This window comes from Sparus aurata, chromosome 22, assembly GCF_900880675.1.
Source record: "Sparus aurata chromosome 22, fSpaAur1.1, whole genome shotgun sequence".
Classification (NCBI taxonomy): domain Eukaryota; kingdom Metazoa; phylum Chordata; class Actinopteri; order Spariformes; family Sparidae; genus Sparus; species Sparus aurata.
In genome coordinates this window covers 14,812,209-14,830,496 of record NC_044208.1, presented here as the reverse complement: position 1 = coordinate 14,830,496, position 18,288 = coordinate 14,812,209, and the positions used below count along the sequence as shown (strand labels likewise).

Here is an 18,288-nt window from a genome sequence, read left to right as displayed (position 1 = left end):
TGATCTGTCAGCTCTTTGCTGCATGTAAGATGCATCATTTGATGTTTTTTTTTTTCTACCTCTATATCTGAGACGTAACTCAGCTCTGCATTAAAGTGACTCATAAAGGGGCAGAGCAGAAGGCTTCGGAGCCCTTAAAGTGAAACTGCATAGACTTACCGTCATAATTTGTGCTTCTCAACCTGCTGGTCTACTTTAGTACACACAAATTAAGAAGCGACTTAAGACCCCGCTTCATGATGTTGTAAATATGGTGAAGTAGATGGTGGTGAAAAGTGGAGGCTCCCCTGTGGATAGAGTCTGATTTGGATCTGCTTGTTAGTGGGGGGTTGGATCTAAATCTTGAGTATTTTGAGCTAAAACCTGCATTCTGTCTTTGAAAACAGCAGCCTTCCTCTAAAGCTACAGGATGTTGTCACAACATATATTTAGTGCCGCTCCAGACTGCTCGACACCGAAAGAAAAAGAGAGGAATTCATAGTTTGAGTGACACGTTCCTTGAAAAATTATTATATAACACCAGCAGGCAGCTGACAACTGGAGCTTCACCTTGTGCGAATAAATCATACATTCTTCAATCTGCTTCTGCATTGCCTCAAAATACTGCTTGTGCATTAGGGTCTATGCAAACACATAAACAGGACACACTGTGGTTATAAACAGTCTAAAAGCCTTTTTTTTGTTAGAAACATCCCAATGGAAGAAGCACATTAAGCTTCTGTCAACTGGTCCCAGTGCTGATTTTGTCACCTGTGTGTAATGTAATTTATTCCACATGATCCCAGACAGTCAAACTGCTTTTAACCGTATTCCCAGCACTGTCACTTTTATGTAAGATGCTTATGTTTCTGCTGTATTCTTGAGTTTATCCCTCAGCCCATCCAGCCTCACGCTAAGGAAAGCTTTCTTTTTGATTCTGCAGCTCTCTGGTGTTTAACATTTAATGTGTATATATATATATATATAGAGAGAGATTTTTATAAATTCATCTCACCCATAAAGGTGGTTATGTAATGTGCCAAGCTATATCCTTCATGGACTTGATGCAGCCTTTGACTTTGTCCATTTGGAAGGAATGCATCTGTCCATTTAGGTGCCATAATGTAATGTTTGATTTGGTAATATTTTCAGAATTTTCAGAATAAAGAATAATATATATGGACTGCGCATTAAGGTTAAAAATGATTGAAGAGTATGTTTCTCCTAAACTGACTGAGATTATCAGGGCTGCTACTTTTGATTATTTGATTATTTGCTTGAAAAATGTAAGAAAAAAAGAAAAAAAACGCCCATCACTACAGCCCAGGTTGAAAAATTGAAATTGCTCATGTCGAGCAAACATTCCACAACCCAAGCATATTTAGATTGCAATCATTGAAAACTATGAAACCAATAAATATTTACATACATATTTACTCATTTGGTGGAACTATTCACTTTTTGCCATTTTTCCTTTAAAATGTGGGTGTGCAAAGAAGGACTATTTTCTTGATTTATCCTTAGGTCAGTTAAACAGAAAACATTGGATTTTAATGTCAAAATGTTCAGGATTAATTGGAAGTTGTTAATATGAGCCTGAAACCAATATGGGTTGACCAGAAGTTGCTGTTTTTGAAAACTTTACAGAGCAGCCTCCGAATTTGAGCTTCTGATCAGTGTTCTTGATCACAAAAGCCAGAGAACTAGAATTACGAACTGGAATTAATAAACTTCGGTCAGAAACCCAACAAGGGTTGAGATATCAGAGTTCTGATACTAACACTTTGTACTCTGATAACATTCCTTCTTGCGAAAAGTACATAATCTGTACCTGATACTTATTTTATCTGAGGTGAGAAGATACCTGGGGAATATTTGGCATGTTTGCTCGGAAAAATTACTTTGCTAGACTAGTGTGTAGGATTTAGTGGCATTGAGCAGTGATGTTGCAACCACCTGCCTTCCCCGCCCAAACAGTGGCCACCAACAATGCTAGTATTTGTTTTGTCTTTTCTGGGCAACTGTAAAAACATGCCATCTCTGTAGAAAAGGACCAGTATGATGAAAACACAATGACATTATACTCTAATGAGTCTTGACTGTGAATATTAAAGTCCATTTCTGCCAGTAGATCCTCCTAAATCCTACACAGTCGACCTAACCCTAAACGATTATTTGATCATCAAAACAGTTACAGATGAAGATGTGTATAAGTGGACTGACATGATGATTTGAACTTTATCAGTCCATCTGTAGTTTTTGAAAGCTGTACAGGCAGCGATATCCTGAAGCAATCTGCGCTGTCGGTATCAAAGCAGGATCAAGGAATTTCTTCATAGATTGGTAGCCGTTGTATCAAGTCTGATCCCTTGCTGTTGCTTGCCAAAAATCATGCACAAAGCTTTAGTTGAAATGCTGGCTCTGGGCTTGTCAGAACCCCCAGTGATAACAGTAAGTCAAAGTGGAGCAGCACAAACACATAAAGTGCCAGCCACAAGTTTGATTTTATGGTAAGAGACGGCGGCAATGACAGGGTTATTCCACTGATATAATTGATCTGTATTCCCAGTAAAATTGGATCAACAAGATTCTTATCCGCTGTGCTTTCCTGTCGATCAGGCGCGGACGGCACATGCCTTGAATCATCCACACTTACATCTTGTTCTGTCCCGATGACACAGCTGACAGATGGTGCCGAACGTGTGGGACATGATACCAGCTGTTGCTCCAGGAGACTGTTGTGCGTGTGTTTTTGTGGTCACCCTAAAAGAAAAACAAGTCCTCAAAGGGTAACGCCTCAATAATAGTTTCTTAAACTTTTGTTTGCAATTTGACCTTATTTGTAGTCGCCAAATTGTCCTTATAAAATTGTGAAGGCTGCATTAATCAAATAAGGCAGACTCTGCAACAAAGTCACAGGCATACTGCCCGGATATCAAGTTTTTATAGCTACTGTGTTGCAACCAATTGCTTATTCATGCATTCTGCAGAAAAAAGGCAACACCGGCATCCCAGTGGAGCTGTTTCAGGCCACCTGACAGATGGGCAGTCCAGGGTCCCATCTACATTTTTACCTATTTTGGACTAGCAACCGCTCATGGGGATTAAATAATTAATTTGAGCGATTCAACTGTTGATTTTCATTAATCAGCTGATTGTGTTCTTTAGTAATTAAAGCAGTTGTTTGGTCCAGAAAATGTCAGAAAATAGTGAAAACTGCCCATTGACTGGTGCTCGGAGGCGTACAAAAGAAGATACTGGATATATCGGAACCAGAGAATATTTTGCTTTTTGCTTGAAAAAGGATCTTGATGGTTAATTGAGATTTATTTTCTTACCATTTCAGCTCTTTGGAGTGTGTTTTATAAGTAGTCAATTGTTTTGTAATCATTCTTTTACTGCTTAGATTGAATCCGTCGACATAAGCAGTTTATTTCCAAACTGAGTAAAAATTTTAAAGTAAAATCTCATCCATCACACCATTTTAAGAACATCAGTGGCTGTTTTTTCCCTATATGTTCTAGTGTCACCACACACAGCAGACACAGACAGGTTTTCTGTCATTATATAGGAGAAAGTGGTTGAAGATATTTGTGCTGTCTTTTATAAGGCCTGACATTGAACTTACACGAGAGGGCAGTGCTCATTTTCCTTGTTGTGATAAATATCTATTTCATGTAAGATGCAGTACAGTCTAGCAATTGCATCTTATCTTTATTGTTGGTCATGCTCCTACTGTCCATTAGGGAAAACAAATTCAATCTTTTTCTTCCCCCCCCCCCCCCATTGCCCAATAATTCTATGGAAAGCTCATGAGAAGGAATGTGGCCTTTACCAAACAGTAACAGAGCAGAATACAAATGCCCCCAAGTCACACCTTCCCTCTCAGTGCGTCTCAAAATATAGATCAGGGAATATTGATCCATAAACCGCTTGTGTAGCAACAACAAAGGTGTTGATAGTTCACTATATCATTTTTATTTTTATTTCACGTGAACATGTTTTTTTAAAGGGTAAAAACGACACACGATGTCACATTGCTAAATGTAGAAAATGTTGGAGCCAGAGGTTGGCCGAAGGTCTGTCTGGTGCCGCCTCCAGTGTTAGACACACAGCTTGAAGAAAGATCAGCAGGTGAATTGCAGCAGACGATCAGGCGTTAAACAAAAAAAATGATCTGCAAGAGTTTATAATAGGAATTGTTTTAGTCACATTTGCTGGTTGTAGCTTCTCAACTGAGTATATAATGCCTTTCTCTGTCTTCTGAATATCTTCGGGTTTTGCACTGATGAGAAGCATTTTCATCATCTTCACTTAATAGTTTATAGACAAAACAATTAATTGAGAAGATAATTGACATGTAGTTTGAAAAAGGTAATATGTACATTTCATGTAAAAGTATTGGCTTCAAGGGAGAAATCAAATCTAAAATGATTAGATTGTTGCCAATCACTGCCTGAACGCAACAAACGGCATGCAAATTATATATTCTTCATTAAGTCAAGATCATAATCAATAAGGAAAACTAAGGGCCCTATAATTGATCCCTGAGGACCTCTGAAGGGCCTCCTATGGCCTGAGGAAACGATTTTCCATAAATCAAATTGGAAATCCACCTCAGGATAGAGATGGGTGTGGAGATTAGAGTTGTTAACAGGCAGCAATAGTGGCTAAGATTTGCTGATTTAAACTGGTCAAGAAGATCCAGATTAAAAACGCGACTTGAAATATGAAAAGTCATTTGAGATGCATGGAAGGTTCGCCATGGCCAGGTGACGTGGATAATGTTCTCATTCTTTGGCACAAACAACGACTTGTTTGCCGAGTTCCTTCTTCATACTCTGATAACTTGTGAGCCATATGAAATGTCAAATTGTTGTCATGCCTTCAGTCCACGTCCATCTGGCAGCTTTTCAATTCTCACTTCTCACTTTCGTTTATTTTGTGCAGATAAAAGTGAGTCATTATTTTTAATTACTTTTGTCCTCTGAGCAACAGAGGAGTCAGCTGTCAATGAAGCCCAAGCTTCTTCACAATTCTTCCGACTCCTCCATTAAACTCTTTAAAGTCATCATATTGCCATGTTTGTTAAATTTGTTACATGGCTGTTGTAATTTTCCACCCATGCTTCTCTATTAATAAATAATAAGGTCATGAACTGGAGTGTTGAATTTTTTCCACCACAGCCACGGTGGTCCACCAGATGGGTTTTGCTGCACTTTTGCTCTGCCTTACTGGCCCTGTCTGTTTGAGAGGCAGTCATAGATCAGGTTGCTGTGCCTATCTGCTCAGAACGGCCACGTGTGGCTGGCCGGTGATGAGAGAAAGCTGTTGTCATAGTGACAAAAGAAACTGATTCCACTGCACTGTGTGCTGTGTTCTTCCCATGAGCTCAGCTAATGTCAAGGTCTTGTTGTACAGGACTGACGGTACACACCTGCATTCTGCTCACCTGTGGTGCAGCTATAAACAAGAGCTGTATGAGGAGAATTATACAGACTGCCACGGTTTTATTGTCCCCGTTAGAACTTCACTATAAAACTCACTCTCATTGTGGATTCATATGCTGTTTATTTGATTTACTAACTGATTGTACATAAGATCCCAAAAAGCTAAATTCCCTTAATTTCCCTTGAGCCTTCCTTGATATAGACACATATGAAAACCTTATCACATCAAAGCCCAGAGATATTTAGTTTGATATCATAGACGACGAAGAAAACCAGTAATAGTTGCCAATTTTAATAATCTGTTGATCTATAAGTAAGGCCAAATATTGATATTATATCATTGGCTGTCGTCTTAAATTGTGGATATTATTGTATTGTGATGTGACGTATGTGTTGTCTTTTCTGGATTATTAAGTATCTATTACAGAGGCCTTTACCCACTTAATCATTATGACCACCATTACTGATTTGTTAATATGTTATGAAAGTCAAATTTACAACACTGGCACAATATCATTATCAAGGTTATTTGGTGAAAAATATTGTAATTTAGATTTTGTCTCCCAGGTTAGCTTTGTTAGCAAGTGATTGTGAGTAGATTTTGAAATATTGAGATATTTACTGTGTATCTTGATGTAGCCTAAAAACAATGAAATATTATTTTAAAGCAACACAAGTTAGGAATTGTTAATTTGTAAGATTTGGCACCCCCACTATCACAACAAATCCCAGGTTTCTGAGACTAAATGAAAAGATGTAATGTCAGATGAGCTAATATCATTTAGCAGTAACTTTACAGGTGATCTGTCCATCAGAACACTCTGTAAATCACAGAGAGTGGAGGCAGCGCAGCCTCCAGTTCAGAGGAAAACACAGAAAATATTTTCTCTATAAGCTATTCACAATAAATACAATGATTGTGGCCAGGAGACTGACAGAGCTACCATATATACTATTACAAGTCGGTGTTCGCATAAGGTGATGAACTTTGGTGCCAGTCCTAGTTATCACCATGTTGTCACATGTGAGGCTCTGAAAAGGATTCCAAACATGTAGCTCCATAAAAAGTGATCAGTTTCTCCACTTCCAAAAAGTGTTAGACCTCTACATTCAACAGTGTTACCATTATTATTACCTATCAATGTATGTTAGTATATCGTATAAAGACTATAGTCTATTTTGTTTTTTATTGTATTAATATGAGATAATAGAGATTGTATCTGTACAGACAATTTGAGATGACTGAATTGATTTTTTTGGGGGGTGTTTTACAGGGACAGCCTGTTGGCCAGTGTGATTTCAATATCCGGCTGTTATGCATCGAAAAGGAGATAATTTCTCCCCGGATGGAAAAGATGAAGACTGGACAGATTGACAAAACCAAGGAGCCCTTCAGTGTCCGGAATAAACCCTTCTTTGACATTCACGCATCACGCAAGGTAAGGCATCCTTTTCACTTTCCAGACCATTTTTCTCCCAACTTATTGTGCAGATGAGTGCCACTTACAGCCCTTTCCTGTGGTGCGCACAAAGATATACAAATTGAGTTAGCCCCAAAACTGAGTCTGCAAGAGAAATGTGTGACCGACCGAGTCACCTTTCCACGCCGTTGTTTCCAGGGCAGAATTTCTTTGGGGGGTCTTTGAAGGCAAATTGCCCCTGGCTGGAGAGCAAGAGAAATCAAAACATCTATGCACCACCATGTAACAGAAGGAACAATCTCTCCCAGAATAAGGAAGCAGCCCCCCTCCGGGAGTCATGCCAGTGGGACAGAATTGGCAGGCGGGTGCCTGGTGACGGGGCTGGTACTCATTGGGACTGATTAGTCTTAGCCATGTGCTCACTGCCATGTGCTACTGTGGTTGCAGAAAAAGGCAGGGGCTTAGACATGCTGGACTTTGCCTGTGAAAACTGTCTCTCGGGGGAACCAAGTTATGTCTTGGTCCATAAAGCTGCTATTTGTTAAACCTCTGATTCAGTAAGGGGAATAAGGAGCACATATTGTTGCGGAGGAGTGGACCAGTTCGGTACTCTTGAGAGGATACTGGAGGGACAATGTTTTCCATATATCCGCTAAACATTCTCTGTTGTAAAGATAGGGAAAGCCTTCTGGGGATGTAGATGATATTTATTGGGCTGTTGTCATCTACTTCTGCTGTGTCCAAAATCTCAACCAAAATATTGAGCACGTTCCTGGTGGACCATTGGATATGGACAATGACGGGAACCTCAGAAACCCCTGGAGGAGCTGAAGAATTTTAATTGTGTTTTGACTGGATGGAGTGCCGCCTGATTGTCCATCCTGGGCCATCGTCTCTGCCCCCCAAAATTCACTGCTTTGTGGATAATTTGTCTGGTAGCCCTGAAACTATCTTGGTGCGTCATTGAGCCTTCTGCTACTGGCGCCTCCATGTATATTAAAGTTCAGTTGACAGTGATTGCGCCCTCCTATGTCTTCGTCTCACCATGTATGAATACACAATGAGGTATAACAAGGATCATGTAGAAAGATGCCATTAAATAAAGGAAAAGGACGTGACCTTATTGATTTTGTCAGATGTTTCCTAGCACCTGTAATCCCTGTTATTTTTCTCAATAATACCAAGAATAAAATGCATGATGTTAATTAAGGCTCTCTTTCTGAACTATTTGGGTTCAGATTATTGTATTTTGTCCATTTTCCTTGTATTTGTCATATAGTGAATAAATAATCATGCCTCAGAATATAGCACTGTGCTGTTCACAGGCTGAGGACAGCAAAGCTTTTATTCTCTGAATCGCTGTTAAGCCTTCCTCAAAGGCCTGCACTTGTGCCCTAATATCAGATCTGTAGGAGGTCAGAGCGCAATTAATTTGATGCTCTGCTCAGGCCAAGATCAGTCGGATATCTTGGCACAGCGCTTTCTCAGATGATCAAAGTATACGGAGGAGGTGAAGTTGTAGACATTTCTTGTGTTGTGGTCGCATGTCTTCCCCTGCCAACACAGATATCTCGGTGTTTTTGTCCTTTGTAAGAATCTCAGTATGAATAGTTGGGTTACCTCTGGTCTAACCCTGTGCTGTGTACTCCTCTAAGAACCTTTATGAATGATCACCCCCACCCACCCTTTTGGGGCATGTTGGTGAAGATACTCTAGAAATGAAGTCACTCTAACTACGTCTGGTTTCTGACTGCTCTATTGTGCTGTGCAGGGGCCATCTGCTCCCCATACAGTCATATCTCTGTTGTGTGCGACATTAAAAGAGGGAAACTGGAATCTGGCTCATTAATTCAAAGCTGCACAACCTTCCACTTCATGGCATATTGACCAGAAATTCCTTTTAGGGATATTTCAGACAAAAACTGGATTTGTATGATGGCTTTTGTCTGTTGCTAGGCTGCTGTTTTCCATCTCAGGCACTTACACATTCATGCCGCCATTTCCCACCAACTGGGAACATTTATTCTCTGTGCTTCCTCCACTCGTTCAATTATGTCACAAAGCCTCCTTCTTGTATTACGCAAATTGTACATTGGGACAACTAGATTATATATTTTGGGACATTCCCTTTTGTGTAGGTTGAATGGACTTGGCTGACAAAATATATCTTGAGTAGAAAATGATTCAGAATTTAATGGCCCGCTATAACACAGTTGGTGGCGCCTGTTCTACAGCTGATTGCATGTTCATGTTCAGTTCTGTACAATTACTACATGCTTTAACTTAAAGAGGTTCTTTGTTTTCATTGGTGGATTTGTTGTCATGCATCTATTGCGAACCAGGCCTCTTGCAACTCACAGTACTTGCAGACAATTATGAAAGCTGTATAACACCTAAATAAAAGGGTTAGAGTCAAACAACAAGGGGTCTGCGGCACCAAGGGGGTCCTCAGAGTTACTTCATGTCATTCAAATGTGTCTGAAATCACACATTAACAAGATATTGTTAGCGAAGATTACGGGGTGGGATTTACGCCCATGTGATTTGACAAACAAGCTATTATTTTATGCGACCCTTATCACCCCCTTTGTATTCAATAGGTGACCGTTTACATCCACTTCTAAAATTAATTGGCATTATCACACAGTGCGGATTAATTCATGGTCGTCTTTAATAAAACTTGTCTAAATAATCATTAATATCTCTGAGGGAATCTGCCGATCGTCTTTGATTGACAGTGGTCGCATTATGCTGTCCCTCACGCACAGTAAGGCCCAGAGCCAGGTTGAGAAAAAACAGTGTGATCATGTGGAATTCATGCTGTCTTAATATCAACACGGATCAACCAAATGTTGTTTATATCACAGATTAGTGTTTACTCGCATTTTCCCAACCAATCTCTAGGCGTTACTGTGCGATGCTCGAGTGAGGCAACATTATTCGGCGGGAACGATCCTGACGCCGTGTTCAGCATGGCTTGCTTCAAGTGGTGACATTTACCCGATGTTGTTGGACTGACATAATTAGGAAAGTGTTAAGTTCAAACAGTCTCCTGATGGGAACTATTGAAAGTATCCTTTCTATCAAGATCCATTCATCCTGATGCCTTGGTAATTGCCCACTCTCAGCTCTATAGATCACAGTAGTAATTGGAGTGGCTTTATGAACTATTCACTCTATTCAATGTTTATCAAATGCAGTGTGCTGTAGCGCTACATCCCTAATTCTAATGCTGCACATGTTTCCCTTTTTGTTATGAGCAAGGAATTTACCCAGGTAAAACTGACTGTCAAATAAGCTTGTGTATCGACTTACCAATGCCAACAAGGGAGTTAGTTTGTTTTCTCAATGTGTAGTGCACTTGTCAAAAACTTTTAATATGATGTTGGGCTTGCTGACACTGCACATTAAATATACACAGTATTATACGGCTGGCAGCCACAGTACATACTGTAGATGAGAATTCTCTCCTCTGGTAATCGACATTTTTAAATTGAACAAATATTGTGTTTGGCAGGGATCTGCGTGTTTCTTTAAAGGAATTCGAAATAAAGTCGAGACTGGGACTTCTTGTCATTTTCTTGTTCGCTGAAGGCAGCGGAATTGGCAATGTCCTTGGAAAATCTGTTTATGAGGAAGAAATTCATATTCCTCCTGGGATTATAGAAATGAGTGTTTGGGGAGATGATATTTGCAATTTCCATAGAGAGTAAGCTTAAGAAGCCCCACAACTCATCCAACTCCAACTTGTTTTTTTAATGTGTTTGATGATTTCAGTCCAGGATATGCAAAGCTCAACAGTTTGTAGCATTGGCTAGGTGAGTGACATCGAGGATGAATCCCAAAAGTTATACAGTTAAACCACAGAGCTGAAACGATTCTGGATGTAATGAGTTTTATAGGTAACAATTCATAATATCCATCATTAATGAATGGTAATTTTATTGTTAATTAAACTTAAGTTAATAGGGTTAGGATGTTTTTAATACTTTGTAATAGTTAATAAATGGTTCCTTACTGCCTGCCCTATCTGTTTTGCCTTTGATAGTGATCAATAGTCATGATTTTCCTTTACCCCATTGAAAGAGCGAAAAAGCAGGAGGGAGAAGAGAGTGGGAAGGAGAAACGGAAGAATAGATAAAACAAGACCAAAAGCAACATCTTTCACCATTTTCTGACATTTTATAGACCAAGTGGTTAAAGAAGTGGCAGTAATCTCAGTTTCAGGTTCATAATTTTATTGCTAGTTATTCTAGAATATGTTTACATATACATCAGGATATACATCAGTTTTCTGGCACTGTCCAGCGCTGCACCACTGTATTCCCCCTCAGTCTGAAATTTTTTAGATTCCACGTTTTTCTTCTTAATATAGCTAAGGCTGTTGTATCCAAACAGTACGGTTAAACTAAATGCATCGTTCTCCAAAGCAGGAGACGTGTAATTGGAGTAATTATCTTCCCAGTTGTTATACATGAAACACTGGACAATAAAATCAGTTGGTGAGGTACACCCTCTTGGAATACGCCTGACATTTTGCAGCACATCCAGTAATGAATTGTGACTCATGGTGTGTCCAGATTTAATAGTCACAATTAGATGTTGTTAAAATGACAAAAGGAAATTAGATGGTGTTAATTTGTCTTTGCACTTTGCAAGATATCTAATCTCTCCTGCCCATTTATCATATCTCTGAAGAAATTAGACCTAAACTGAATAAAGTTTCCCCTAATGAGACTTGCCTCTCCAATTGTCCTGAGCCCATCACCCGGCTCCTCCCAGGAGTCCCGACGCTGGTGAAGAGACGAGAGAAAGACTTCAGGTGGACGAATGAGTTTTTTACCCGAGATTAGATGTTACGTTGAATGCCTTTTTCGATTGACTTTGGATAGAGAGCTTAAAAGTCGTTATCAAGTTATTTTTGTCAGACTGAAGTCTCTTCACGGCGCTCCAACCTGATCAAAGCAGGTGAGATTAAGGTTTAGCGTATGTACTGAATACAAAATAGGCAAAAGAACTGACTTCCTTGAAAAGTGAGATAGTTTTGGGACTTTCCAACACTGATATGGCTGATACTGCATAAGTTGCCTATTTAGTATGATGGGCTGTGGTTTATGTTGCACAGAGAACTGCTTTGCTGCTGCAGTTTCCTCAAAAGAATATTATCTTCTTCTTTTTTTCTTTTGTTGTCATTATTTATTCTCCATTTTGTATGAAGGAAACAAATAAAATCCTCTTTATGAAAGAATAACTGAACTGTTTTAAAGTCATTCATTACACTATCTGTGACTAAGCAAAATTCTGTCATACAAGTTTATTAAACAACCTTTAATATGATATAACCTTCGTTCCCGCGACAAAGACCGATGAAGAAATGAATGCTTCAAAAGCCCTCATAGTATGCTATACAACTACCTACTCAATGAGGAGACTTTTTCACCATTTAGCCCAACAAAATCAGTAGTTCTGCAAACACAAATTAATGCGATTAATGTGAAAGCAAAAAATATAGACGAAGCTATTCAGTCGCTTTGAGGACCTCCTACTTGAGCTTTCTGCGTCGTCTTCTCCAAACTTCTCCTCAGACATGTCAAACATGCCGTGGCCATTTGTGTCCTCTTACTCCCTCGCTTACATGCATCTGATCTCCTGCAGGCCTATCATCACTTGCGTGTCAAGTGATGCTCTGCTCGTTGACTAACGTCCTCATCAAAGTAGCTGTCCTTGCATCCAGATTATGGGATCTGACTTTTGCAGCCTCTAATAATGCAGCCTTTGTTGTTTTTTCAACACTGTCTGTGTCGGCATCCACTTCAGAGATGTCTCAGGGTCGCAATGTCGCCGATCTTTCTCCGACACACTGTACTCCTCCAATGCTGCCGACATTTTCTTTAACTTTCATTTGACAACAAACCATGCGTGCATTGCCAGAGTCGTGAAGAAAGTGATGAATGGCTTTGGTCTGCATGAAGGCCGGTTGGATAGCGATGTTGGTGTACTGTGTAGCGGGTACCCAGTGCAAAAGTGATGAGACACAACAGATAAAAATTGGTAGGACTACAATCTGTCAATGCCATCTTATTTGCCGATAGGCCAATATTGACTGATATGGATGTTCAGCCAATAAATATTGATGTTTGTTGTGACCTGTTTGACTTGTCTCCTTCATTTGTCACTGCACGGGCGACCACATTGGTTTCCCTTCTGTCGATCACTGTATTGGAGACCGTCTTGTAGTATCTTCGATAATCTTTTCCAAACTATACAGACATTTCCTGATTTCAATTTCCACGCTGTGTGTTTTCCTGATCGACATATCTCATTCCAAGCTAGGCCCGGTGTGATGAAGAAGCTCATTAACAAGCTTATATCTGATATTAGTGGTGTGTTGAGGCCTGTGGGTGGAGAATTATTGCAGATCATAGCCAACATTATTACATCCTCTCACACCTCATCTGCTGTGTGTACCAAATTTTTTTTAAATTCATACCAAAGACTAGTGCACTTTTTTTTTTTTTTTATTAAACCAGCACCACATATCTACAAAACCAGGTAGCTTTTATCATGTTAACCTTTCTAGATAAGGGATAACTGACTGCACTTGGAAAGGTCACCACAAATGGAATCCAGGTTCAAATGTTTAACATTTTAAGTGCAGAGATGAGGTGAAATCCCAGAACGTGTGCTGCATCTCAGGCGGTAGGAAGCCCCTCGATCATCACTCTTATCGAAGGAAAACGTCGGTTTGTGCAGAAGGGTAAAAGTGTTTATCCCAATTACATGACCGAGACAATACATGCCGCTTTATCCACTCCATAGTCACCTTGCTCCCCCCAACAGCACCCGTCTCTATGTAAATGGCCTCCTCTCGTGGTTCTCCTGTCGTTGTTAGACCCGGATCCATGAGTCAGAGCCTCAGTGCTCTTCCTGTCTGAGCAGGTTGGTAGCAGTAACTGCTCCATAACAGCATGGCTCATTAGTTGAGTGCTGTCAGTCTGCAGGTTCCTTGTTGCTCACTGACCTCACACCTCCGTCAGCTGTCGAGTCTCCAGCTGTTGGAGATGGAAAAGAAAGACCCCCTGTCTCCATTGTTGTACTCAAACTCTTATTTTCAGCTGAATCTGAACTATCTGAGTTAGTTCGTGGTGATTCTACGTCTACCGGTCAGCTAACAGGTGCTTATAATTTGTCTTCTTTGTTTCCGCTTGCCAGTGAATTAAAGTCTGGCATATTGACCCGTAAACCCACAGTTTTTATTTCTACTTAATACTGGAAACATTTTAGGAAATCCGTAGGTGAGCTGGAAAGATAGCTGGTTGATGTCTCACAGCTCAACTGTGTGTCCTCATGAAATGTTTATGAGATACGCCGCAATAAAGCATTCATCAGCCTGCACCTCTGGCTTCGGTGAAACAGCCATCCCCTGCGGTTGGGTTCAAAAACAAGCTTCACTTTATCACCTGCATCCTCTCTTTCTGCCGCTGCTGCTGCTGAGCTGCTGCACCCACTCGCAGAGGGAAGCATGTTGACTGTTGTATAAAGGCTTATGCCGCTTGGAGGAACACACGACATGGACCCGATGACTAATGTTTGTTTACCTCAGTTGCTTTGAAAGTTTTTAGTTTGCCTTCAAAGCCTCCAAGACATTATGCAACATTGAATGATGCACGGCCCATCTATACTGTAAAGTTCTGATTCACTAGATAGAGAGAGAGGGAGAGGGAGGGAGCGAGAGAGAGAAAGAGAGAGAGAGAAGTGGATGTAGTGTAGCAGCTCGATTTATTTGTTCTGCTTGCCAGCGCTCGTCGTGCCTTCCAGGCTCAGAGTTGATTTACTCGAGGAAGGGAACATGCATCCTCTGGGTCTAGTCAACAGGTGTCTGTCTTCAGATGTTTTTATGACTTTTCTTCTTATTCTGTGTTCGACTACCTAGTCTGCCTTTTGTCTGTTGGCTGCCTTTTTTTTTTTGTTTGGCCCATGGTGACGTTATGACGTATTATTGTCCTTCATTCTTTCATTCTTCTCAAGCAATAAGTCCCTCTGAGATATCCAGCACAGCTGCTGCCAACACAATTCAAATCCACATGCTTTATAATATTTCTTTTATTTTTAATCATTTCTGTGCTTTGCTCGTTTCCCTCTTTGCCCAAGGACGTGATACTGTAGTTCCATTTCATCAAAGAGGATACAAGTGTTAACGACATACCTGTGCCAACAGAATCTGATCTTAGCTGTAGATGTTATACAGTATGGACCAACCTCTCTTTGGTGTTGAGTACATTCACATACCAGATGTGAATTTGGATCTATTCATTACAGTAGCAGTATTTCTGCACAGGTTGGTACAAACGGGTGGATTTTGTCAGCATACAGAACCCACTCACTCCACTCCTCCACCGAGGCACTTAAAAATGACTTTTGTATGACACAAACTAGCTTGAATCTGTTTTGATGGATTAATATATTGATTAAGTATATATGATTGAGGCTAATTAATCTGTTGATTTGAAGGTATTTGTCGATTATAAACACCTAACAAGCCTTAGTTCTTGCATCTCAGTTGTATGGATTTGCTTCTTTTCTCAGTCTCGTGTGATGAAACTGAACTCTTTGTGTTACTGCGAAATACGTTTGTTCAAGCAGTTTGAGTAGGTCACCTTCGGCTCAGGAAATATGCTTAGGGATTTTTTTTTTTAAGTAATTTGTGCCTCGAGCAGACGATTAAATTAGTCAGTTGCAGTCCTTCGCGCATGCAGCCTTTTTGATATATATGTTTGCTACAATTACTTGACACAATACCTCATTCAGAAAAACACATTATTTAACCACATCTAAGTCTCGATCAGTTGGCCGACACCTTCAAAACCAAAGTCCAAACGGTCTTTTCTATCTGACATCCAGCCAACCCCAGCTCTCTCCATCTCCGCACAGAGAGTCTCTTTTCCTGCTGTAGCCTGGACAGCATAGATACAGCAGCATGCTGTTGCAGCCCAGTGAAGGGCTGCCTCCCGGTTGTTGCCTCTTCACACTGACTCTACGTCTGTCTGCTGTCTGTATCAATGTGTCTGAGTGTGTGGGCTGTGCTCGGCACTGCTGCGCGTTTGTGGTTGTAGGTTTATCTTTCCTCCCCGGGTGTCTAACTGGCGGTACTGTAGCTTCAGCACAAACTTGCTGGAGCCAAAATCCCATTTCTGCAAAATTACTTAATTCTGTGTGGTTAATTTGTTTTTCTACTTCTACCTTTTCTAATTATTTTGTTTATTTTTGCTACTGGTTTTGTCTTTTGAAATATTCTGTCGTCTGGCTGCCGGGACAAGCAAAGGTCCCCGTCTGTGGGACATTAAAGGATTTCTGATTCTGATTCTGATTCTGTTTTGTATTCCTTTTACTAATGTCTATTTTTCTATTCTGTCCCCATCTTTCTGCACTTGTTTTTGCTTTATCTTCAGAGAATACATTTCATATACATTTGATGAATGGAGCTGAAGTGCCTTTTTATGCTGTGCTTATTTTTTATTGCCAGTGTACTTAAACACATGATTTAAAACTAATTACCTAATGTATATTTATCAAGCACTATTGATTGCAGCCATTGTCTCCTCAAAGATATCAAATTTTCTATCAGAACTCAAATGTCTAACTTTTTATAGACCACAACAGATTAATCCATAGCTTATTCTAATGAACATCTTCTGTATTTGCCATCGTTATTTCAGCTGGAAAATTTGTTGAATCCTCCAGCAACTCATGCAGTATAGCAATGAGTGCAATAAAGCAATATGTGAGCAGCTATGTTAATGATGCAGTTGGTTGAATACTAATGGGGCATTCAGGCCGAACGCGGCAGACGCGAATACAATCGCTTCAGACGCTTCATTCGCGCCGCTTGATCATTTTGGACTATTCGCGTCATTCGCTTCATTCGCATCATTCACGCCATTCGCGTCATTCGCGCCATTCGCGCTTGAGAAAAAAAGATGACGCACGTGCCCGCTCATTTTTGAACCGGTCTTTCTCAACCTGCTCTCTTTCCACGTCGATCATGGCTGATGTCACCACCGTTGCTGCACTGTACCTGCTGTACAAGTCCCAGAAACGCCGGAAAACCACCTGCCGTCGTGTCTGGGTTCATGAAGTCCTCCGCAGACGCACAGAGCTGTGGGAATTTCACTGTCTCCTCAAGGAGCTCCGTCTGGATGACGACCTGTTCCAGCGTTACCTCAGGCTGACCGGAGCCCAGTTCGGGTCGGGTCGGGGCGGTACAGTTCAGCAACGGTGGTGACATCAGCCATGATCGACGTGGAAAGAGAGCGGTCTGAACGCCTCCTCTTTTTAAATTTTGTCCCGGTAGAACACCGCAGTGGTGTCGTACAGCACCGGGTGCCCACACACAGCTACAATAAGCTTTTCCTCCATCGTTGCTCTGAGCAACCGTAAACAACCGTACGTGAGGGAAGTGACGTCGTCGGCTTGAACTCGTCGCTGATTGGATGTTGCGGCGCGATGCCGCCTGAAAAGTTGGATGCCCCAAACGCTTCAAACGCTTTATTCGCACCGCGCCAGACGCTCCATTCGCGCCGCCGCCGCCTGAATCGCATGTCATCGTGCCATTTACGCTCCATTTGCATCTATCACGTTCGGTCTGAACGCCCCTTAAGTGTCTCTCCGGCTTAAAAAGATATGCGTATATCTGCACAGAGCCTATGCGAACATTCTGTCATGACGAACTTTGTGTAATGCAGACACAGAGGGATTTGTTCAGCTTCACCCTTTGACCACTTTAATCACTGACAAATGTTTTTTATATCTTGATGACTTTCGATGTTTTCAAATTCGGAAAACCATCTGAATGCTCCCCTAGAGAGCAATGAGTAGCTTCTCATTTCTTACACAACCATGTTAAGACACATCCCGCGGTCGTGGAAAAGATGTTTGAGAAGGGTCAAATCATTGGCATGCATCAAGCAGAGAAAACATCTAAGATGATTGCAGAAACTACTAAAATTGGGTTAAGAACTGTCCAATGCATTATTAAAAACTGGAGGGATGGTGGGGAACCATTGTCTTTGAACAAGAAATGCGGTCGGAAAAAAATCCCGATTGATCGTGAGTGGCAATAACTTAAACGTCTGGTGATGTCAAATCGTAGAAAAACAACAGTAGATCTCAGGGCTATGTTTAATAGTGAAAGTAAGAGCATTTCCACACGCACAATGCGAAGGGGACTCAAAGGTACACAGCTGTTCAGTCCCAATCCCTTAAGAAAACCACTAATCAGTGAGTCTAATTGGGAAAAAAGGCTTTAATTTGCTAGGGAGCATAAAGATTGGACTCTGGAGCAATGGAAGAAGATCATGTGGTCTGATGAGTCCAGATTTACCCTGTTCCAGAGTGATGGGCGCATCAGGAAGAGGGGCCGATGAAGTGATGCACTCATC

The 18,288-nt window shown here is 40.9% G+C and overlaps 1 protein-coding gene across 1 annotated transcript in view; it reads left to right on the top strand.

The window, feature by feature from the left end:
* rngtt (RNA guanylyltransferase and 5'-phosphatase) overlaps positions 1 to 18,288 on the top strand; it is a 100,507-nt gene that overhangs the window by 35,007 nt on the left and 47,212 nt on the right. The window contains exon 11 of the mRNA XM_030406042.1: positions 6,704 to 6,868. Within this exon, the coding sequence (XP_030261902.1) occupies positions 6,704 to 6,868 (165 nt within the window). The remainder of the gene's footprint in view (positions 1 to 6,703; positions 6,869 to 18,288) is intronic.